Consider the following 22,056-nt stretch of genomic DNA (forward strand, 5'->3'; position numbering starts at 1 on the left):
TGTTCCTTTTGTCCAGGTGGGAAAGGGCAGTGTGGAGTGCAATAGAGATTGCATCATCTGTGGATCTGTTTGGGCGGTATGCAAATTGGAGTGGGTCTAGGGTTTCTGGGATAATGGTGTTGATGTGAGCCATTACCAGCCTTTCAAAGCACTTCATGGCTACGGACGTGAGTGCTACGGGTCTGTAGTCATTTAGGCAGGTTGTCTTTGTGTTCTTGGGCACAGGGACTATGGTGTTCTGCTTGAAACATGTTGGTATTACAGACTCAATCAGAGACATGTTGAAAATGTCAGTGAAGACACCTGCCAATTGGTCAGCACATGCCTGGAGCACAAGTCCTGGTAATCCGTCTGGCCCCGCGGCCTTGTGAATGTTGACCTGTTTAAAGGTCTTACTCAAGTCGGCTACGGAGAGCGCAATCACACAGTCGTCCGGAACAGCTGATGCTCTCATGCATGCCTCAGTGTTACTTGCCTCGAAGAGAGCATAGAAGTGATTTAGCTGGTCTGGTAGGCTCGTGTCACTGGGCAGCTCTCGGCTGTGCTTCCCTTTGTAGTCTGTAATAGTTTGCAAGCCCTGCCACATAAGACGAACATTGGAGCCGGTGTAGTACGATTCAATCTTAGCCCTGTATTGGAGCTTTGCCTGTTTGATGGTTCGTCAGAGGACATAGCAGGATTTCTTATAAGCTTCCGGGTTAGAGCACCTTGAAAGCGGCAGCTCTACCCTTTAGCTCAGTGCGAATGTTGCCTGTAATCCATGGTTTCTGGTTTGGGTATGTACGCACAGTCACTTTGGGGATGACGTCCTCGATGCACTTATTGATAAAGCCAGTGACTGATGTGGTGTACTCCTCAATGCAATCGGAAGAATCCCAGAACATATTCCAGTCTGTGATAGCAAAACAGTCCTGTAGTTTACCATCTGCTTCATCTGACCACTTTTTTATAGACCGAGTCACTGGTGCTTCTTGCTTTAATGTTTGCTTGTAAGCAGGAATCAGGAGAATATAATTGTGGTCAGATTGACCAAATGGAGGGTGAGGAAGAGCTTTATATGCGTCTCTGTGTGTGGAGTACAGGTGATCTAGATTTTCTCCCCCTACGTTGATAGAAATGAGGTAAAACTGATTTAAGTTTCCCTGCATTAAAGTTCCCGGACACTAGGAGCGCCATCTCTGGTTGAGCGGTTTCCTGTTTGCTTATTACCTTATACAGCTGACTGAGTGCGGTCTTAGTGCCAGTGTCCGTCTGCGATGGTAAATAAACAGCAACGAAAAGTATAGATGAAAACTCTCTTGGCAAATAGTGTGGTCTACAGTTTATCATAAGAAACTCTACTTCAGGCGAGCAAAATCTAGACCCTTCCTTAGATTTTGTGCACCAGCTGTTGTTTACAAATATGCACGGACCTCCCCCCCCCCCTCGTATTACCGGAGTGTGCTGTTCTATCTAGCCGGTGCAGCGTATATCCTGCTAGCTGAATGTCCATGTCATCATTCAGCCACGATTCCATGAGACATAAGATGTTACAGTTTTTGATGTCCCGTTGGTAGGATATTCGTGATCGTACCCCGTCTAATTAATTTTCCAATGATTATACGTTGGCGAGTAATATTGACGGTAACGGAAGCTTTCCCACTCGCCTTCTCCGGATGCTTACGAGGCACCCCACTCTGTGTCCTCTGTACCTGCGTCTCTTTCTCTTTCCAATAACGGGGAGGTCGGCCTTGTTGGGTATATCCTGTGCTTCCTGCTTGTTGAAGAAAAAGTATTTGTCTAATCCGAGGAGTGATCGCTGTCCTGATATCCAGAAATTATTTTTTTGCTGTAAGATATGGTGGCAGAAACATTATGTACAAAATAAGTTACAAATAACGCAAAAAAACCCACATAATAGCACAATTGGTTAGACGTCGGTAAAACTGCTGCCATTTCAACCGGCTCCATATTAAATACCGCTGTGATTTAAGAATTGACGTGGACTCAGAACATCCAATTTCATTGGTTCTCTATGAACAATTGTAATTTTAAGAGTGATTTTTTTTTACATAATTTGGGGAAAAGAATGACAGATTTTATAGGGCCCCCTTTGCAGTTGTTTATTAACCATTATTTTACCAGGTATATTGGCAGAAAGGACCCGGAAGGGGAGAGGAGAAGAGAACTAGCTAGACTTTGAAAGCTAGAAAAAAATMAAGACATTGTAGCTCGCGACATGTTACATTTTTTTTAATAGTAGCTCTCATGCTAGAAAAGGTTGGTGACCCATGGCCTATGCCAGAGCTGGGCAATTCCAGTCTTCGAGTGCCTGATTGGTGTCAGTTTTGTCCCAGCTCCAGCTAACACACCTGACTCCAATAATCACCTAATCATGATCRTCCGTTTAGAATGCAATTTGATTAATCAGCTGTGTTTGCTAGGGATGGAGAAAAAGTGACACCAATCAGGCCCTCAAGGACTGGAGTTGCTCACCCATGGTCTAGGCTATTCTCCAAAATGAAAATTCTAGTATCGCCTTTAAGTGTGGACTGTATTATTATACCAGTCCACCTTAAACCAGTCCAAACGTTCTATCCATGAGTCTGGGAGAGAACGTATATAGGCGATGCTGTTGGTTCATTGATTGTGCAGGGCAGCTTACAGAGTTAGCATACAATTATAGTGAATTTGTATTTGATTTTGAATAGCCTAGTAATAGGGCATTTTTTWAATATTTTCATAACTAATAGGCTGACATATTACCTTTAGCTACAGAATATCTCACCACCGTGCATTTCCGTCTCCTCCCCTCTCTCCTTCATTCCTTTCTTGAGAGGGCAGAGGGGGGCTGTCAATAGTTTAATGAAATATGTTCGGTTGTGAAAACATGTAACTATCGATGTTCCCGAACAGATTTCACTTGGTTTGCCAAATTAGCAAGGGTAACTACAGGAACAGCGTTGGAGAGCCCATGGCATACAGAGTTGGGAGGAATATCACCTGTCACGCAGGGAGAGGCTGCAGGCTCCTCAGTGGTTGATGGGTGGAGTGAAATAAACGTTGCCTACCAGGCATGATTGAAAAAGCTATTTGCGTGCATAAGGATGACATGTTTTTTCCTGCCCATGTTCCTGCCCATTTGGTAATGGGCCATTCTAAATAGAAACAAATGTTACATATTAGTAAAGGCAAGATTCAATTGAGAATAGTCTGATGGCTGAAAATATGATCACTTGAGAGAACAGCGTGTGCAGCCTGAGGCAAAGAACAGTGCACAAGCTTTTTTTTGCGACTTTCTCAATAGCCTATAGTCGCATCATGCAGCCCAAGACATTGTAAGGTTTGTATCATTCCCAACTAAAGTTGCCAAAAAACTCCCAATCTAGCATATAGGATCTGTTTCAAAAGCTCACGTTTACGCTCACCTTAGCCATTTCATATGCTTACTCGCTCCTTAACTTCTCTAGGATAGGGGGCAGCATTTTCACGTTTGGATGAAAAGCATATCCAAATTCAACTGCCAGCTACTCATCCCCAGAGGATAAGATATGCTTATTATTACTAGATTTGGATAGGAAACACTCTGAAGTTTCTAAAACTGTTTGAATCATGTCTGTGAGTATAACAGAACTTATTTAGCAGGTGAAACCCCAAGGACAAACCCTTCAGATWATTTTTTTTTGAGGTCACTCTCTTTTTAATGGATTTTCATTGGGAAGCCAGATTTCTAATTGACCTTCTTGCAGTTCCTACCGCTTCCACTGGATGTCAACAGTCTTTAGAAATTGGTTGAGATGTATTCCTTTGTGTAATGAAGAAGTACGGCCATCTTGAACTAGGGTCACTGGAAGTGTCCTGTTAGATAGAGGCGCATGACCAGAAAGCTAGCTACAGTTTGTTTTAATCCTGTATTGAACACAGATCAACCCGTCTTCAATTTGATCGATTATTTACGTAAAAAAATACCTAAAGTTGTATTACAAAAGTATTTTGAAATGTTTTGGCAAAGTTTACAGATAACTTTTGAGATATTTTGTAGTAACGTTGCACAAGTTGGAACTGGTGTTTTTCTGGATCAAACGCACCAAATAAATGGACATTTTGGATATATATCGACGGAATTAATCGAACAAAAGGACCATTTGTGATGTTTATGGGACATATTGGAGTGCCAACAACAGAAGCTCGTCAAAGGTAAGGCATGAATTATATTTTTATTTCAGCGTTTTGTGTCGCGCCTGCAGGGTTGAAATATGCCTCTCTCTCTTTGTTTACTCTGTTGCTATCCTCAGATAATAGCATCGTTTGCTTTCGCCGAAAAGCCTATTTGAATTCTGACATGTTGGCTGGATTCACAACAAGTGTAGCTTTAATTTGGTATCTTTCATGTGTGATTTAATGAAATTTAGATTTTTATAGTAATTTATTTGAATTTGGCGCTCTGCATTTTCTCTGGCTTTTGGCCAAGTGGGACTGTCAATTACATACTTTTATTTTGAAGGCTAACCGCAAATTCCCCTATTGTGGCTAATCCTTGTTGTGGGTAGCTTCACAAAGATGGGTCCGACCACCATTAATAATCAAATAAGAACTGACTTATAAATTAGGGTAGTTTTAGATGATGTCACCTAGCTATAAAGTTTGTTAGCTAACTATAGCTACTGAAATAGATTATATCGTTTTGCTATGTTTTTCGGGAAGAACATTGTTTGCATCCATGAGCTAGCTAGCTTTTTTTTAATGACCAGCACTGGAGGTGCGCGAGACAACTTTACCAGCATCGTAGCACACGTATTGATGAATCGTTGTGACATATGAAATACAAGTGATAGTGTAATCAATATGTACTAACTACGTAAAAAAATGTATGAACTCGTAAATTATTGTGACATGCAGTCATATTTAGGTCCTGATTGGTCAACAAGCTTATTTGACATGTATCTTTTTTGACACGCAAAGACCCAAACAGCGTTCCCTAGAAATCCTGGTTGAGAATGAAACGACTGAACAAATGAACAACGAAACAGCACAGCAAGTAAATGAAAGAAATAGGTTTTGATTATGTTTTCCTGGTAATGGGGACATACGTAAATGCCAACAAAATAACTTTTTGGTCAGTGGTGTGTGTGTGTGTGTGTGTAACCTCAGGAGCCCCACTCGGGATAAAGAAAAAGCGGTCTTTTTGCAGGGAGACACACACAGGGAGACACACACAACTAGCTAAGGGCACTGCACTAACTCGGCAGCCGTTTCATGTAAACTAATCCATTATGATTTAATACAGTGCATTCGGAAAGTATTCAGACCCCTTGAATTTTCCCACATTTTGTTACGTTACAGCCTTATTCTAAAATGTATTTTGTAGTTTTTTTCCCCTCAATCTTCACACAATATCCCATAATGACGAAGCAAAAACAGGTTTAGATTTATTTGCAAATGTATAAAAAAAAGAAGGAAATATCATATATCATCAGTATTCAGACCCTTTACTTAGTACTTTGCTGAAGCACCTATGGCAGCGATTACAGCCTCGAGTCTTCTTGGGTATGACGCTACAAGCTTGACACACCTGTATTTGGGGAGTATCTCCAAATCTTCTCTGCAGATCCTCTCAAGGTCTGTCCGGTTGGATGGGGAGAGTCGCTGCACAGSTATTTTCAGGTCTCTCCAGAGATGTTCGATCGGGTTCAAGTCCGGGCTCTGGCTGGGACACTCCAGGACATTAAGAGACTTGTCCCGAAGCCACTCCTGAGTTGTCTTGGCTGTGTGCTTAGGCTCGTTGTCCTGTTTAAAGGTGAACCTTCACCCCAGTCTGAGGTCCTGAGTGCTCTGGAGCAAGTTTTCATCAAGGATCTCTGTACTTTTCTCTGTTCATCTTTCCCTCAATCCTTACTAGTCTCCCAGTCCCTGCCGCTGAAAAACATGCCCACAGCATGATGCTGCCATCACCATGCTTCACCATAGGGATGGTGCCAGGTTTCCTCCAGATGTGACGCTTGGCATTCCAGGCCAAAGAGTTTCATCTTGGTTTCATCAGATGAGAGAATCTTGTTTCTCATGGTCTGAGAGTCACTTAAGTGCCTTTTGGCAACTCCAAGCGGGCTGTCATGTGCCTTTTACTGAGGAGGGGCTTCCGTCTGGCCACTCTACCATAAAGGCCTCCCTGACCAAGGACCTTCTCCCCCAATTGCTCAGTTTGGCCAGGCAGCCAGCTATAGGAGGAGTCTTGGTGGTTCCAAACTTCTTCCATTTAAGAATGATGGAGGCCACTGTGTTCTTGGGCACATTCAATGCTGCAGAAATGTATTGGTACCCTTCCCCAGATCTGTGCATCGACACAATCCTGTCTCAGAGGTCTACGGGCAATTTCTATGGACGACCGTCATTGCTTGGTTTTTGCTCTGACATGCACTGTCAACTGTGGGACCTTATTTAGAAAGGTGTCTAATCATGCCCAATCAACAGAATTTACCACAGATCAATGGAAACAGGATGCACCTGAACTCAATTTCGAGTCTGGGTCTGAATACTTATGGGGGGGGGTCTGAATACTTATGTAAAGGTATTTATGATTATTATTATTTTTTTAACATTTCTAAAAACCATTAAAACCATTATGGGTTATTGTGTGCAGATCGCTGAAGACATATTTCTTATTTCATACATTTTAGAATGATTAGCTCAAAGTCAAGTTGTTGGCCACTGCCGAGAATTGCAATTCTACAAGTAGAAACGGCATGTTTGTCGATACCAGGTCGGCACGCAGCTCGTACCAGTTTTGTTCTAGCAAGAGAAGGAATGGCCTCTCACTGTGATACGTACCTATTGGCAGTCTATCGACAGTGAGATTCTTGTGTGTTTCATGCTTAAGTGTCCCTGTGCAGGATTCAGCCAGCAAGCAAAGAGGTATCAGCAGAAAAGTTGTGTGTGTGTGTGTGTGAGAGAGAGAGAGACTCACAGCATTTCGTACCATATACATTGAATAGATTAGAACATACAAGCATCAAATATAGGCCAGCTCAGGAATCTATATTAACATGTACAGGGAACTGCCAAAATAAAGGAAACACTTGCGTAAATGAGGGATACAAAGTAAGCAAATGCTTCCACACAGGTGTGGTTCCTGAGTTAATTAAGTAATTAACATCCCACCATGCTTAGGGTCATCCCTCCGATGTCAACAACTACAGACCAGTATCCCTTCTTTCTTTTCTCTCCAAAACTCTTGAACGTGCCGTCCTTGGCCAGCTCTCCTGCTATCTCTCTCAGAATGACCTTCTTGATCCAATTCAGTTCAGGTTTCAAGACTAGTCATTCAACTGAGACTGCTCTCTCTGTGTCACGGAGGCGCTCCGCACTGCTAAAGCTAACTCTCTCTCCTCTGCTCTCATCCTTCTAGACCTATCGGCTGCCTTTGATACTGTGAACCATCAGATCCTCCTCTCCACCCTCTCCGAGCTGGGCATCTCCGGCGCGGCCCACGCTTGGATTGCGTCCTACCTGACAGGTCGCTCCTACCAGGTTGGCGTGGCGAGAATCTGTCTCCGCACCATGTGCTCTCACCACTGGTGTCCCCCAGGGCTCTGTTTAGGCCCTCTCCTATTCTCGCTATACACCAAGTCACTTGGCTCTGTCATATCCTCACATGGTCTCTCCTACATTGCTATGCAGACGACACACAATTAATCTTCTCTTTCCCCCTCTGATAACCAGGTGGTGAATCGCATCTCTGCATGTCTGGCAGACATATCAGTGTGGATGACGGATCACCACCTCAAGCTGAACCTCGGCAAGACGGAGCTGCTCTTCCTCCCGGGGAAGGACTGCCCGTTCCATGATCTCGCCATCACGGTTGACAACTCCATTGTGTCTCCTCCCAGAGTGCTAAGAACCTTGGCGTGATCCTGGACAACACCCTGTCGTTCTCAACTAACATCAAGGCGGTGACCCGTTCCTGTAGGTTCATGCTCTACAACATTCCAGAGTACGACCCTGCCTCACGCAGGAAGCGGCGCAGGTCCTAATCCAGGCACTTGTCATCTCCCGTCTGGATTACTGCAACTCGCTGTTGGCTGGGCTCCCTGCCTGTGCCATTAAACCCCTACAACTCATCCAGAACGCCGCAGCCCGTCTGGTGTTCAACTTTCCCAAGTTCTCTCACGTCACCCGTCTCACCCGCTCTCGCTCTCTCCACTGGCTTCCAGTTGAAGCTCGCATCCGCTACAAGACCATGGTGCTTGCCTACGGAGCTGTGAGGGGAACGGCACCTCCGTACCTTCAGGCTCTGATCAGGCCCTACACCCAAACAAGGCACTGCGTTCATCCACCTCTGCCTGCTCGCCTCCCTACCTCTGAGGAAGTACAGTTCCCGCTCAGCCCAGTCAAAACTGTTCGCTGCTCTGGCACCCCAATGGTGGAACAAACTCCCTCACGACGCCAGGTCAGCGGAGTCAATCACCACCTTCCGGAGAAACCTGAAACCCCACCTCTTTAAGGAATACCTAGGATAGGATAAAGTAATCCTTCTAACCCTCCCCCCTTAAAAGAGTTAGATGCACTATTGTAAAGTGGTTGTTCCACTGGATATCATAAGGTGAATGCACCAATTTGTAAGTCGCTCTGGATAAGAGCGTCTGCTAAATGACTTAAATGTAAATGTAAATGTTAAATGTCATGTATAAAAATGCTGGGCAGGCCCACTTGCCCATTACTTTGGCTACCATGGCTAGAAGAAGAGATTTCAGTGACATTGAACGAGGGGTGATTGTTGGGGCACGTTTGGCAGGGGCTTCGGTGATGAAGACTGCTCACCTTGCTGTGTTTCAAGAGGAACAGTGGTACTGATTGAACCCAATTGAACACGTATAGGAGATTCTGGAGCGGCACCTGAGACAGCGTTTTCCACCACCAGCAACAAAACAACAAACTATGGAAGAACTGTGGGAGAATGATGTTGCGTCCCTCCAATAGAGCTCCAGACACTTGTAGAATCTACGCCAAGGTGCTTTGAAGCTGTTCTGAGGGCCCTATTGAGACACGTTATGTTGGCGATTCCATTATTTTGGCAGTGACCTGTATATGTCCTGGGCATTGGAGAAGGTGTATGTGCAGTTGTTGAGTGGATACTGACCTCTCTTCCTGGTGCCCTGGTGGAGCGGAGTGTTGAGGTAGGTCACTGCACTCTTCTTCCTCTGCACAGCGTGGATGGGAACACGTATGCGGGAGAAGAAATACAGCTGTGATTTGACTGCAAGTCTATCATGTCACTCACTCAAAAAGAAAAGCTGTTCGCTATTCATACGCTACACAGGGCCAGATCCTACCTTCATTCATTCAGATATGCACATTGAAAACAGTGGGTATTATGCTCGCATTTTAAAAAGCATGTGCACTGGCATCCAATTGAATAAGAAACACATTGTGTATCGGGCTGTTGTAATAATGTGTGGTTACACTATCAAAAATGTTTGATAAGTGGAAGAACAGCAGTGTAAGTCCATACCTCAGGCTCAAACACAGCTCCACTGTACACCGGATTGGCCGTTGTTCTTCGCTTACGCTCCTGCCTCCTCCTCTGAATTTCTATAACCACAGAGTAGTATATTAATACAGGCATTGCAGTATACACTCCTAGGGAATGCGGGTGAATGTAGGAACTGGAATTTACTTCAGGCGAAACTGGCAGTGCTTACCTTCCAAATGGTCATGGGTAACAAGTCCGAGGGACACCATGAAGGCAAGCTTCTGGGGGGAAACAATAAAAGAGTATTAGGACAACCCCCTCCATAAATGGTGCCCTCTGTGAGGAGAATTCCTAACATGAACATATACACTATATATAAAAAAGTATGTGGACATCCCTTCAAATTAGTGGATTCGGCTATTTCAGCCACACCCTTGCTGACAAGGCAATAAAAAAATCGAGCACACAGCCATGCAATCTTCATAGAATTGCCTTACTGAAGAGCTCAGTGACTTTCAACGTGGAACCGTCATAGGATGCCACCTCTCTAGTTCGACAAATGTCTGCCCTGCTAGAGCTGCCCCGGTCAACTGTAAGTGCTGTTATTGTGAAGTGGAAACGTCTAGGAGCAACAACGGCTTAGCGACGAAATGGTAGGCCACACAAACTCACAGAACTGGACCGCCAAGTGCTGAAGCGCGTAAAAATATAGTCTGTCCTCAGTTGCAACACCCACTACCGAGTTCCAAACTGCCACTGGAAGCAACGTCAGCACAATAACGGTTCGTTAGGAGCTTCATGAAATGGGTTTCCATGGCTGAGCAGCCACACACAACCCTAAGATCACCATGCACAATGCCAAGCGTCGGCTGGAGTGGTGTAAAGCTCACCGCCATTGGACTCTAGAGCAGTAGAAACGAGTTCTCTGGAGTGACGAAACACGCTTCACCATCTGGCAGTCCGACAGACGAATCTGGCTTTGGTTGGATGCCAGGAGAAAGCTACTAATCGCCTAACATCAGTACCCAACCTCATTAATGCTCTTGTGACGGGGCCACAGTGTCTCCTGACCCCTCCTGTCTCAGCCTCCAGTATTTATGCTGCAGTAGTTTATGTGTCGGGGGGCTAGGGTCAGTCTGTTATATCTGGAGTATTTCTCCTGTCTTATCCGGTGTCCTCTGTAAATTTAAGTATGCTCTCTCTAATTCTCTCTCTCTCTCTCTTTCTTTCTTTCTTTCTCTCTCTCTCTCGGAGGACCTGAGCCCTAGGACCATGCCTCAGGACTACCTGACATGATGACTCCTTGTTGTCCCCAGTCCACCTGGCCGTGCTGCTGCTCCAGTTTCAACTGTTCTGCCTGCGGCTATGGAACCCTGACCTGTTCACTGTGATTACTATTATTTGACCATGCTGGTCATTTATGAACATTTGAACATCTTGGCCATGTTCTGTTATAATCTCCACCCGGCACAGCCAGAAGAGGACTGGCCACCCCTCACAGCCTGGTTCCTCTCTAGGTTTCTTCCTAGGTTTTGGCCTTTCTAGGGAGTTTTTCCTAGCCACCGTGCTTCTACACCTGCATTGCTTGCTGTTTGGGGTTTTAGGCTGGGTTTCTGTACAGCACTTTGATATATCAGCTGATGTAAGAAGGGCTATATAAATAAATACATTTGAATTTGGCTGAATGGAAGCAAGTCCCCGCAGCAATGTTCCAACATCTAGTGGAAAGCCTTCCCAGAAGAGTGGAGGCTGTTGTAGCATCAAAGGGGGGACCAACTCCATATTAATGCCCATGATTTTGGAATGAGATGTTCGATGAGCAGATATTTATAACAGTGGCAAGATAAAGTATGTGAACCCTTTGTGAACCCTGGATTTCTGTATAAATTGGTCATGAAATTTGGTCTGATCTTCATCTAAGTCACAACAATAGACAAACATAGTGTGGTTAAACTAATAACATACACATTCTTGTATTTTCCTTGTCTATATTGAATACATAATTTAAACATTCACAGTGTAGGTTGGAAAATATATGTAGTTTGGAAAATGTAACCCCTCGGCTAATGACTTCTCCAAAAGCTAATTGGAGTCAGCTAACCTGGATTCCAATCAATGAGACGAGATTGGAGATGTTGGTTGGAGCTGCCTTGCCCTATAAAAAACACTCACAAAATTTGAGTTTGATATTCACAAGAAGCATTGCTTGATGTGAACCATGCCTTGAACAAAAGAGATCTCAGAAGGCCTAAGACTAAGAATTGTTGACTTGCATAAAGCTGGAAAGGGTTCCAAAAGTATCTCTAAAAGCCTTGATGTTCATCAGTCCACGGTAAGACAAATTGTCTATGAATGGAGAAAGTTCAGCACTGTTGCTACTCTCCCTAGGAGTGGCCATCCTGCAAAGATGACTGCAAGAGCACAGCGCAGAATGCTCAATGAGGTTAAGAAGAATCCTAGAGTGTCAGCTAAAGACTAACAGAAATCTCTGGAACATGCTAACATCTCTGTTGACGAGTCTACGATACGTAAAACACTAAACAAGAATGGTGTTCATGGGAGGACACCACGGAAGAAGCCACTGCTGTCCAACAAAACATAGCTACATGTCTGAAGTTTGCAAATGTACACCTGGATGTTCCACAGCACTACTGGCAAAATATTCTGTGGACAGATTAAACTACAGTTGAGTTGTTTGGACGGAACACACAACACTATGTGTGGAGAAAAAAATGCACAGCACACCTACATCAAAACCTCATCCCAACTGTAAAGTATGGTGGAGGGAGCATTGAGGTTTGGGGCTGCTTTGCTGCCTCAGGGCTTGGACAGCTTGCTATCATTGACGGATAAATAAATTCCAAAGTTTATCAAGACATTTTGCAGGAGAATGTTAGGCTACCTGTTCGCCAATTGAAGCTCAACAGAATGGTGTATCTGGTGATGCAACAGGACAACGACCCAAAACACAGAAGTGAATCAACAACAGAATGGCTTCAAAAGAAGAAAATACGCCTTCTGGAGTGGCCCAGTCAGAGTCCCGACCTKAACCCAATTTAAAATACTGTAGCATGACCTCGAGAGCGGTTCACACCAAATATCCCAAGAATATTGCTGAACTGAAACAGTTTTGTAAAGAGGAATGGTCCTCCTGACTGTTGTGCAGGTCTGATCCGCAACTACAGAAAACGTTTGGTTGAGGTTTTGCTGCCAATGGAGGGTCAACCAGTTATTAAATCCAAGGATTCACATACTTTTCCCCACCCTCCACTGTGAATGTTTACACAGTGTGTTCAATAAAGACATGAAAACGTATAATTGTTTGTGTGTTATTAGTTTAAGAAAACTGTGTTTGTATATTGTTGTGACTTAGATGAAGATCAGATCAAATTGTATGACCAATTTATGCAGAAATCCAGGTATTTCCAAAGGGTTCACATACTTTTTCTTGCCACTCTACTTTGTCATGTAGTGTATACTGTATCTATAAATTACTTTATATGTTTACACTACATCTTTGGCAAAGCCTGCCTCCCGTTACAGAGTCATCTGTGAAGAACTTTAAGGTTCTATCAGTAGGCTGACATTCAAAAAAGTATGCAGGTTTGACCCCAAGTTCAGAATGAAGCATAAGCTCCATCTCCAGTGTACCTGAGGATTGTCCTCTCTCTTTAGTCTGGGTGCTGGAGACAGAGGGGTCCTGCTCACCAACATCTTCTGCCCAAATCCCCCCCGTGCTTTAACAGTCTGGAAACAGAGGGAGGAAAACAATGCTCTTAAAACATGAACGAGGAAAGTAACAGTTATACATGTGGAATTACTTCAATTATGAAAAGGGAACAAGTCACTTTCCCATCCAAACTGTCCTGCTGACCTCACAAAATTAATTAATTTCCCTGAAAATGGACGATTGTAACTTCCCACCCAAACCGTGGTGCTGACCTTGGTGTCGGAGGTGAGGCCGCTGATTTGCAGTGTTTGCACCGATGCCGGGGCCGTGATGACAATGCCCGTCAACATGCCTGTGGGCTGGCCGCTCTTGGCGGCGCAGGGCTGGCCATTGATGATGCGCACCTGGTGGATGAGCCCGGCGCTGGAGGGCAGCGAGGAGGGGCTCAGCTTGTTGGTCAGCATCACCGGGCCCCGCTGGAGCAGCTGGAGCGCCGTCATCATGGGCCGAAGGGGCGCTGGGGCGATGGTCACGCTGTTGGGCTTCGCCCGGACCTGAGTCGGGAGGATAGGGATCAGAGGTTAGCCAATCATTCATCAGGTGTCATATTGGAGCTTAGGGGTCTTCACAAATGTGTGTAAAAGAGATCGACCAGGGAAAGGTAATTCCAATGTGGTGCTCTGAGATATCACTGTAGATGGAGGCATACTATATAATCACTTTTGGCTTTGCTGGTGTTCCTAACTCTTACAAGCAGGAGGTCACGTGTGCTCTTGACGGGGATGGCTGTGTAGTTGAGGAGCTCCGTGGAACTGAATTTATTTTGTCAATGCTATTTACCCATTTTGGGGCATAGTTATACAAGTGAAAGGCAGATTTTTGTTACAACCAAAATTAACAGTTCTAAACTGGATAGCCGCAAATCACAGCGTGCAAAGGATTCACCGCAGACACAACTGTCCAAGCTTAGCAAGGAAATTGAGGCTGCCTACAGGCCAGATATGCCAGACACTGCAACTTGCGAGCCCACTCTGACCTTTCTTGCCTCCGAAATCAGAGCAATTTGTTTGTCCACCCAAAACATTGAACAAGACACATCAGAAATCAAGACCASAATGTAGTGTTGGGTTCTGAGAATATGAAAATATACTTATGTCACTGATGGAGTGCTAGAGGGTCTACACCAGAAGTTAAGGGTTATAAGAGGAAGGTATATAGTGTGTGCAACTAAGCTTGGAATGTGTTGAAGATTACGTCTGGCATTGATAAGGGGAGAGAGCCATGGATTGGTGATGGAGGGGGGTTGAGGTCAGGTCAGCTTAACTTCTTTGGGACAGGGGGGCAGTATTGAGTAGCTTGGATAAAAAGGTGCCCAGAGTAAACTGCCTGCTACTCAGTCCTAAAAGTTAGAATTTAGATTTGGATAGAAAACACTCTGAAGTTTCTAAAACTGTTTGAATGATGTCTGTAAGTATAACAGAACGCATATGGCAGGCAAAACACCTGAGATCTGTAGTTTTTCAACTCTTTGCCTATCCAAGATACAGTGGAAATGAGGTCATATTGCACTTCCTAAGGCTTCCACTAGATGTCAACAGTCTTTAGAACCTTGTTTGATGCTTCTACTGTGAAGGATGGGGGAATGGGAGCTGAATGAGTCAGAGGTCTGCCAGAACGGCATGAGCATTCACGTGAGAGCTAGCTTGCGTTCCATTGCAATTCTACAGACAAAGGAATTCTCCGGTTGGAACATTATTGAATATTTATGATAAAAACATCCTAAAGATTGATTCTATACTTAGTTTGACATGTTTCTACGAACTGTAATATGAACTTTCGCCTGGACCTGCCCGCGCGTTGTGAGTTTGGATTGTGTACTAAAAGCGCGAACAAAAAGGAGGTATTTGTACATAAATTATGGACTTTATCGAACAAATCAAACATTTATTGTGGAACTGGGATTCCTGGGAGTGCATTCTGATGAAGATCATCAAAGGTWAGTGAATATTTATAATGCTATTTCTGACTTTGTTGACTCCACAACATGGCGGATATCTACAGCCTGTTTGGACTCTGAGCGCTGTACTCAGATTATTGCATGGTGTGCTTTTTCGGTAAAGCTTTTTTGAAATCTGACACAGCGTTTGCATTAAGTAGAAGTTTATCTAAAGTTCCATGCATAACACTTGTATTTTCATCAACATTTATGATGAGTATTTCTGTAAATTGATGTGGCTCTCTGCAAAATCACCGGATGTTTTGGAAGCAAAACATTACTGAACGTAACGCGCCAATATAAACTGTGGTCCCGTGTGGCTCAGTTGGTAGAGCATGGGGCTTGCAACGCCAGGGTTGTGGGTTCATTCCCCACGGGGGGGACCAGGATGAATATGTATGAACTTTCCAATTTGTAAGTCGCTCTGGATAAGAGCGTCTGCTAAATGACTTAAATGTAAATGTAAAATGTAAATGATATTTTTGGATATAAATATGAACTTTATCGAACAAAACATACGTATTGTGTAACATGAAGTCCTATGAGTGTCATCTGATGAAGATCATCAAAGGTTAGTGATTAATTTTATCTCTTTCTGCTTTTTGTGACTCCTCTCTTTGGCTGGAAAAATGGCTGTGTATTTCTGTGACTATGTACTGACCTAACATAATCGTTTGGTGTGCTTTCGTCGTAAAGCCTTTTTGAAATCGGACACGTTGTCTGGATTCACAACAAGTGTAACTTTAACTTCTTATGGCTGCATCCCGCTAACGGGATCGATATGACAACAGCCAGTGAAAGTGCAGGGCGCCAAATTCAAACAACAGAAATCTAATAATTAAAATTCCTCAAACATACATGTGTCTTATATCATTTTAAAGGTAATCTTGTTGTTAATCCCACCAAAGTGTCCGATTTCAAATATGCTTTTCAGCGAAAGCACTACAAACAAATTATGTTAGGTGTACCACCAAACCACAATAAGCACAGCCATTTTTCCAGCGAAAGATAGTAGTCAGAAAAAMCAAAAATAGAGATAAAATGTATCACTAACCTTTGATGATCTTCATCAGATGACACTCATAGGACTTCATGTTACACAATACATGTATGTTTTGTTTGATAAAGTTCATATTTATATAAAAAAATCTGAGGTTACATTGGCGCGTTACATTCACTAGTTCCAAAAACATCAACTGATTTTGCATAGCCACATCGTTTCAACAGAAATACTCATCATAAATGTAGATGATAATACAAGTTATACACATGGAATTATAGATATACCTCTCCTTAACTTCTCTAGGATAGGGGGCAGCATTTTCACTTTTGGATAAATAGCGTGCCCAATTTCAACTTCCTTCTACTCATCCCCAGAATATAAGATATGCATATTATTAGATATGCATATTATTAATATCTATTATTAGATTTGGATAGAAAACACTCTGAAGTTTCTAAAACTGTTTGAATCATGTATGTGAGTATAACATAACTTATGTAGCAGGCAAAACCCAGAGGACTAACCATTCAGATTTTCTTTTTTTTAGGTCACTGTCTGTTCAATGAGTTTTCATTGGGATACTAGATTTCTAATCAACCTGTTTGCAGTTCCTACCACTTCCACTGGATGTCACCAGTCGTTGGAAATTGGTTGAGGTTATTCCTTTGTGAAATGAAGAAGTACGGCCATCTGGAATCAGTGTAACATTATGTGTACTGTTTGAGAGTTGCGCAAGACTAGAAAAGTAGCGTTAGTTTGTTGTCCTCCTGTATTGAAAACAGATAGACCCGTCTTCAATTTGATCGATTATTAACGTTTAAAAATACCTAAAGTTGTATTACAAAAGTAGTTTGAAATGTTTTGGCAAAGTTTAGAGGTAATTACTTAGATATTTTGTAGTGACGTTGCGCAAATTGGAAGCTGTTTTTTTCTGGATCAAACGCGCCAAATAAAGGGACAATTTGGATATATATGGACGGAATTAGTCGAACAAAAGGACCATTTGTGATGTTTATGGGACATATTGGAGTGCCAACAAAAGAAGCTCGTCAAAGGTAAGGCATGATTTATATTTTATTTCTGCGTTTTGTGTTGCGCCTGCAGGGTTGAAATATGCTACACTCTCTTTGTTTACTGTTGTGCTATCATCAGATAATAGCATCTTATACTTTCGCCGAAAAGCCTTTTTGAAATCTGACATGTTGGCTGGATTCACAACGAGTGTAGCTTTAATTTGGTATCTTACATGTGTGATTTAATGAAAGTTTGATTTTATATCATTTTTATTTTATTTGGCGCTCTACATTTCCCCTGGCTATTGGCCAAGTGGGACGCATATCCCAGAGAGGTTAATGCCACCGCTGTGTCAGATTTCCAAAAAACTTTACGGAAAAAGCAAACCATGCAATAATCTGAGTCGGCGCTCAGAACAATGCCAAATTAGCCGCCATGTTGGAGTCAACAGAAACCAGAAAAAACATGATAAATGTTTCCTTACCTTTGATGAACTTCATCAGAATGCAGTCCTAGGAATCCCAGGTCCACAATAAATGCTTGATTTGTTCGATAATGTCCGTTATTTATGTCCAATTAGCTATTTTGGTGAGCYCGTTTGGTAAACAATTCCAAAGTCACAAGGCTATAACGTGACGAAATGTCCAAAAGTTCCGRAACAGTCAGTAGAAACATGTCAAATGATGTGTTGAATCAATCTTTAGAATGTTGTTAACATACATCTTGAATAAGGTTCCAACCGGAGAATTACATTGACTTCAGTTGAGCGATGGAACAGAGCTCCCTCTCACATGAACGCGCGTGTTCAATGCGTGGTCACCTCATGGCAGTGATTACTCATTCCTGTCTCCTTCGGCCCCCCCTTCACATTAGAGTCATCAGACAAAGTTCTATTGACTGTTGACATCTAGTGGAAGCCGTAGGAAGTGAAAACTCATCCATATCTCGCTGTAATTTCATTGGGAGCTTGGTTGAAAATCTAGCATTCTCAGAAAAAATCCAAACAGGAAGTGGAACTTCTCAGGTGTTTGCCTGCCATATGAGTTCTGTTATACTCACAGACATAATTCAAACAGTTTTAGAAACTTCAGAGTGTTTTCTATCCAATACTAATAATAATATGCATATATTAGCAACTATGACTGAGGAGCAGGCCGTTTACTCTGGGCACCTCTGTGCACCTTTCATCCAAGCTACTCAATACTGACCCTGCAGCCATAAGAAGTTAATTTGGTGTATTGCATGTGTGATTTCATGAAAGTTWAATTTTTATAGTAATTTATTTGAATTTGGCGCCCTGCATTTTCAATGGATGTTGGCCATGTGGGACGCATGCAGTAGATGGTATAGAGTACAGTATATACATAAGATGAGTAATGTAGGGTATGTAAACATTATATAATGTGGCATTGTTTAAAGTGACTAGTGATACATTTATTACATCCAATTATTAATTATTAAAGTGGCTAGAGATTTGAGTCTGTATGTTGGGAGCAGACTTTTTGGCCTTCCTGTGACATCGGGTGATGTAGGTGTCCTGGAGGGCAGGTAGTTTGCCCCCAGTGATGCGTTGTGCAGCCCGCACTACCCTCTGGAGAGCTTTACGGTTGTGGGCGGAGCAGTTGCCATACCGTGCAGGGCAGGTTCCATAAGGGTAGGTTCCGAGTGGAGGTTTTCCTCTGCGAGATCCAGGTAAAAAACAGGTGTAGGGTTGGTTCCTTCAAGGATAGGTCCCGAGTGGAGGTTTTCCTCTGCGNCCGAGTGGAGGTTTTCCTCTGCGAGATCCAGGTAAAAAACAGGTGTAGGGTTGGTTCCTTCAAGGATAGGTCCCGAGTGGAGGTTTTCCTCTGCGAGATCCAGGAGTGACAATAGAGTGTAGGGTAGGTTCCAAATTAGGATAGGTCCCTAGTGGGGGTATTCCCCTGCGAGATCTAGAAAAGGGACAGATGTCCCAGCTGCAGTGAGTTTTTGTAAGACGAGAGTTCTAGAAGCTAGTGAGTTTTAGGAAGACGAGAGTTCTAGAAGTTAGTGAGTAAAAAATAAATAAAAATAAAGATATTCGAACACTGTTTGAGTTACGTGTAGTAGCAATACGGAGAGAGGTTGGTTTATGCCCTATGGGGAGGGGGAACCATGAAAGATTATGTGGAAATAGGAAGATAAAGTGTGAATAATTTTGGTAATGTGGGTTATCAACAACAGTGATATTTGAGGCGCAATACTGGAATAAAACATTAAGTCATCCGTATTCTCCAGTAATACATTTGTAGACGCTATAGCATAGGTTCTAATACAAGGTATTAAGTGCCGTGACCAATGAATTATTATCCGGGGAAGTGGGCAGCGCTACGCTGGAAAATGGTTAATAGAAGGTGTCTATTATAGACGGGAGTGAAGAAATCTAAAACACCCTAGACACAATCGGGAGAGGTTTGGGAATAACTATATTAAAGGTCGACCGAATAATCGGCATGGCTGATTAATTAGGGCCGATTTCAAGTTTTCATAAAAATTAGTAATCAGCCTTTTTGGACACCGATTATGGCCGATTACATTGCAATCCYCGAGGAGACTGCATGGCAGGCTGACCACCTGTTACCCGAGTGCAGCATCAAAATGACCTTGTGGAGCCAAGGTAAGTTGCTGGATAGTATTAAACGTATCTTATAAAAAACAATCAAGCTTCACATAATCACTAGTTAACTACACATGGTTGATGATATTACTAGGTTATCTAGCTTGTTCTGTGTTGCATATAATCAATGCGGTGCCTGTTAATTTATCATCAAATCACAGCCTACTTCAACTTCGCCAAACGGGTGATTATTTAACAAAAGCACAAATGTACCTAACCATAAACATCAATGCCTTTCTTAAAATCAATACACAAGTATATTCTTTTTAAACCTGCATATGTAGTTAAAAGAAATTCATGTTAGCAGGAAATTGTGTCACTTCTCTTGCGTTCAGTGCAAGCAGAGTCAGGGTATATGCAGCAGTTTGGGCCACCTGGCTCGTTGCGAACGGTGTTAAGACCATTTCTTCCTAACAAAGACCGTAATTAATTTGCCAGAATTTTACATAATTATGACATAACATTGAAGGTTGTGCAATGTAACAGCAAAATTTAGACTTAGGGTTGCCACCCATTCTATAAAATACGGAACAGTTCTGCATTTCACTGAAAGAATAAACGTTTTGTTTTCGAAATATATAATTTCCGTTTTTTTTTTTTTTTTTTTTTCACCTTTATTTAACCAGGTAGGCCAGTTGAGAACAAGTCTCATTTACAACTGCGACCTGGCCAAGATAAAGCAAAGCAGTTCGACACATACAACAACACAGAGTTACACATGGAATAAACAAACATACAGTCAATAATACAGTAGCAAAAAGTCTATATACAGTGTGTGCAAATGAGGTAAGATAAGGGAGGTAAGGCAATAAATAGGCCATGGTGGCGAAGTAATTACAATATAGCAATTAAACACTGGAGTGATAGACGTGCAAAAGATGAATGCGCAAGTAGAGATACTGTGGTGCAAAGGAGCAAGATAAATACATAAATACAGTATGGGGATAAGGTAGTTGGATGGGCTATTTACAGATGGGCAATGTACAGGTGCAGTGATCTGTGAGCTGCTCTGACAGCTGGTGCGTAAAGTTAGTGAGGGAGATATGAGTCTCCAGCTTCAGTGATTTTTGCAGTTCGTTCCAGTCATTGGCAGCAGAGAACTGGAAGGAAAGGCGGCCAAAGGAGGAATTGGCTTTGGGGGTGACCAGTGAAATATACCTGCTGGAGCACATGCTACGGGTGGGTGCTGCTATGATGACCAGTGAGCTGAGATAAGGCGGGGCTTTACCTAGCAAAGACTTGCAGATGACCTGGAGCCAGTGGGTTTGGCGACGAGTATGAAGTGACAACCAGCCAACGAGAGCATACAGGTCGCAGTGGTGGGTGGTATATGGGGCTTTGGTGACAAAACGGATGGCACTGTGATAGACTGCATCCAGTTCATTGATAATTTGTGTGCGATTGAGGGCATCAAGCCTAGATTGTAGGATGGCCGGGGTGTTAAGCATGTCCCAGTTTAGGTCACCTAGCAGCACCAGCTCTGAAGATAGATTGGGGGCAATCAATTCACATATGGTGTCCAGGGCACAGCTGGGGGCAGAGGGTGGTCTATAGCAAGCGGCAATGGTGAGAAACTTGTTTCTGGAAAGGTGGATTTTTAGAGTAGAAGCTCGAATTGTTTGGGTACAGACCTGGATAGTAAGACAGAACTCTGCAGGCTATCTCTGCAGTAGATTGCAGTAGATTGTTATAGTTAGGGATGGAAATGTCAGGGGTTTTGGTGGTCTTCCTAAGCCAGGATTCAGACACGGCTAGGACATCCGGGTTGGCGGAGTGTGCTATAGCAGTGAATAAAACAAACTTAGGGAGGAGGCTTCTAATGTTAACATGCATGAAACCAAGGCTTTTACGGTTACAGAAGTCAACAAATGAGAGCACCTGGGGAATAGGAGTGGAGCTAGGCACTGCCGGGCCTGAATTAACCTCTACATCACCAGAGGAACAGAGGAAGAGTAGGATAAGGGTACAGCTAAAGGCTATAAGAACTGGTCGTCTAGTATGTTCGGAACAGAGAGTAAAAGGAGCAGGTTTCTGGTCGCGATAGAATAGATTCAAGGCATAATGTACAGACAAAGGTATGGTAGGATGTGAATACAATGGAGATAAACCTAGGCATTTAGTGATGATGAGAGAGATATTGTCTCTAGAAACATCATTTAAACCAGGTGATGTCACCGCATGTGTGGGATGTGGAACTAAAGGGTTAGCTAAGGCATATTGAGCAGGGCTAGGTGAGATCTTGCAGGGCGAGGTGAGATCTTGCATGGAGCCTCAGACCGAGGGTGATTGACCG

At 43.1% G+C, this 22,056-nt stretch overlaps 1 protein-coding gene across 6 annotated transcripts in view; it reads right to left on the reverse strand.

Moving 5' to 3' along the window:
- The window catches only part of LOC111953010 (PHD finger protein 21A), a 118,398-nt gene that overhangs the window by 17,585 nt on the left and 78,757 nt on the right, over nt 1–22,056 (reverse strand). For 5 of the 6 annotated variants that reach the window (XR_011474233.1, XR_011474231.1, XR_011474230.1 and 2 more), the window contains 5 exons: nt 13,388–13,669; nt 13,097–13,192; nt 9,675–9,726; nt 9,485–9,564; nt 9,113–9,173 (listed from right to left, as the gene is read on the reverse strand). Coding sequence is in view for 1 of the 6 variants with exons in the window: in XM_023972070.2 (XP_023827838.1) it covers nt 9,113–9,173; nt 9,485–9,564; nt 9,675–9,726; nt 13,097–13,192; nt 13,388–13,669 (571 nt within the window). In the remaining 5 variants the exon portion in view is untranslated. The remainder of the gene's footprint in view (nt 1–9,112; nt 9,174–9,484; nt 9,565–9,674; nt 9,727–13,096; nt 13,193–13,387; nt 13,670–22,056) is intronic. The other variant, XR_011474232.1, reaches the window with a different exon arrangement.

This window comes from Salvelinus sp. IW2-2015, linkage group LG26 (genome assembly GCF_002910315.2).
Source record: "Salvelinus sp. IW2-2015 linkage group LG26, ASM291031v2, whole genome shotgun sequence".
Lineage (NCBI taxonomy): Eukaryota > Metazoa > Chordata > Actinopteri > Salmoniformes > Salmonidae > Salvelinus > Salvelinus sp. IW2-2015.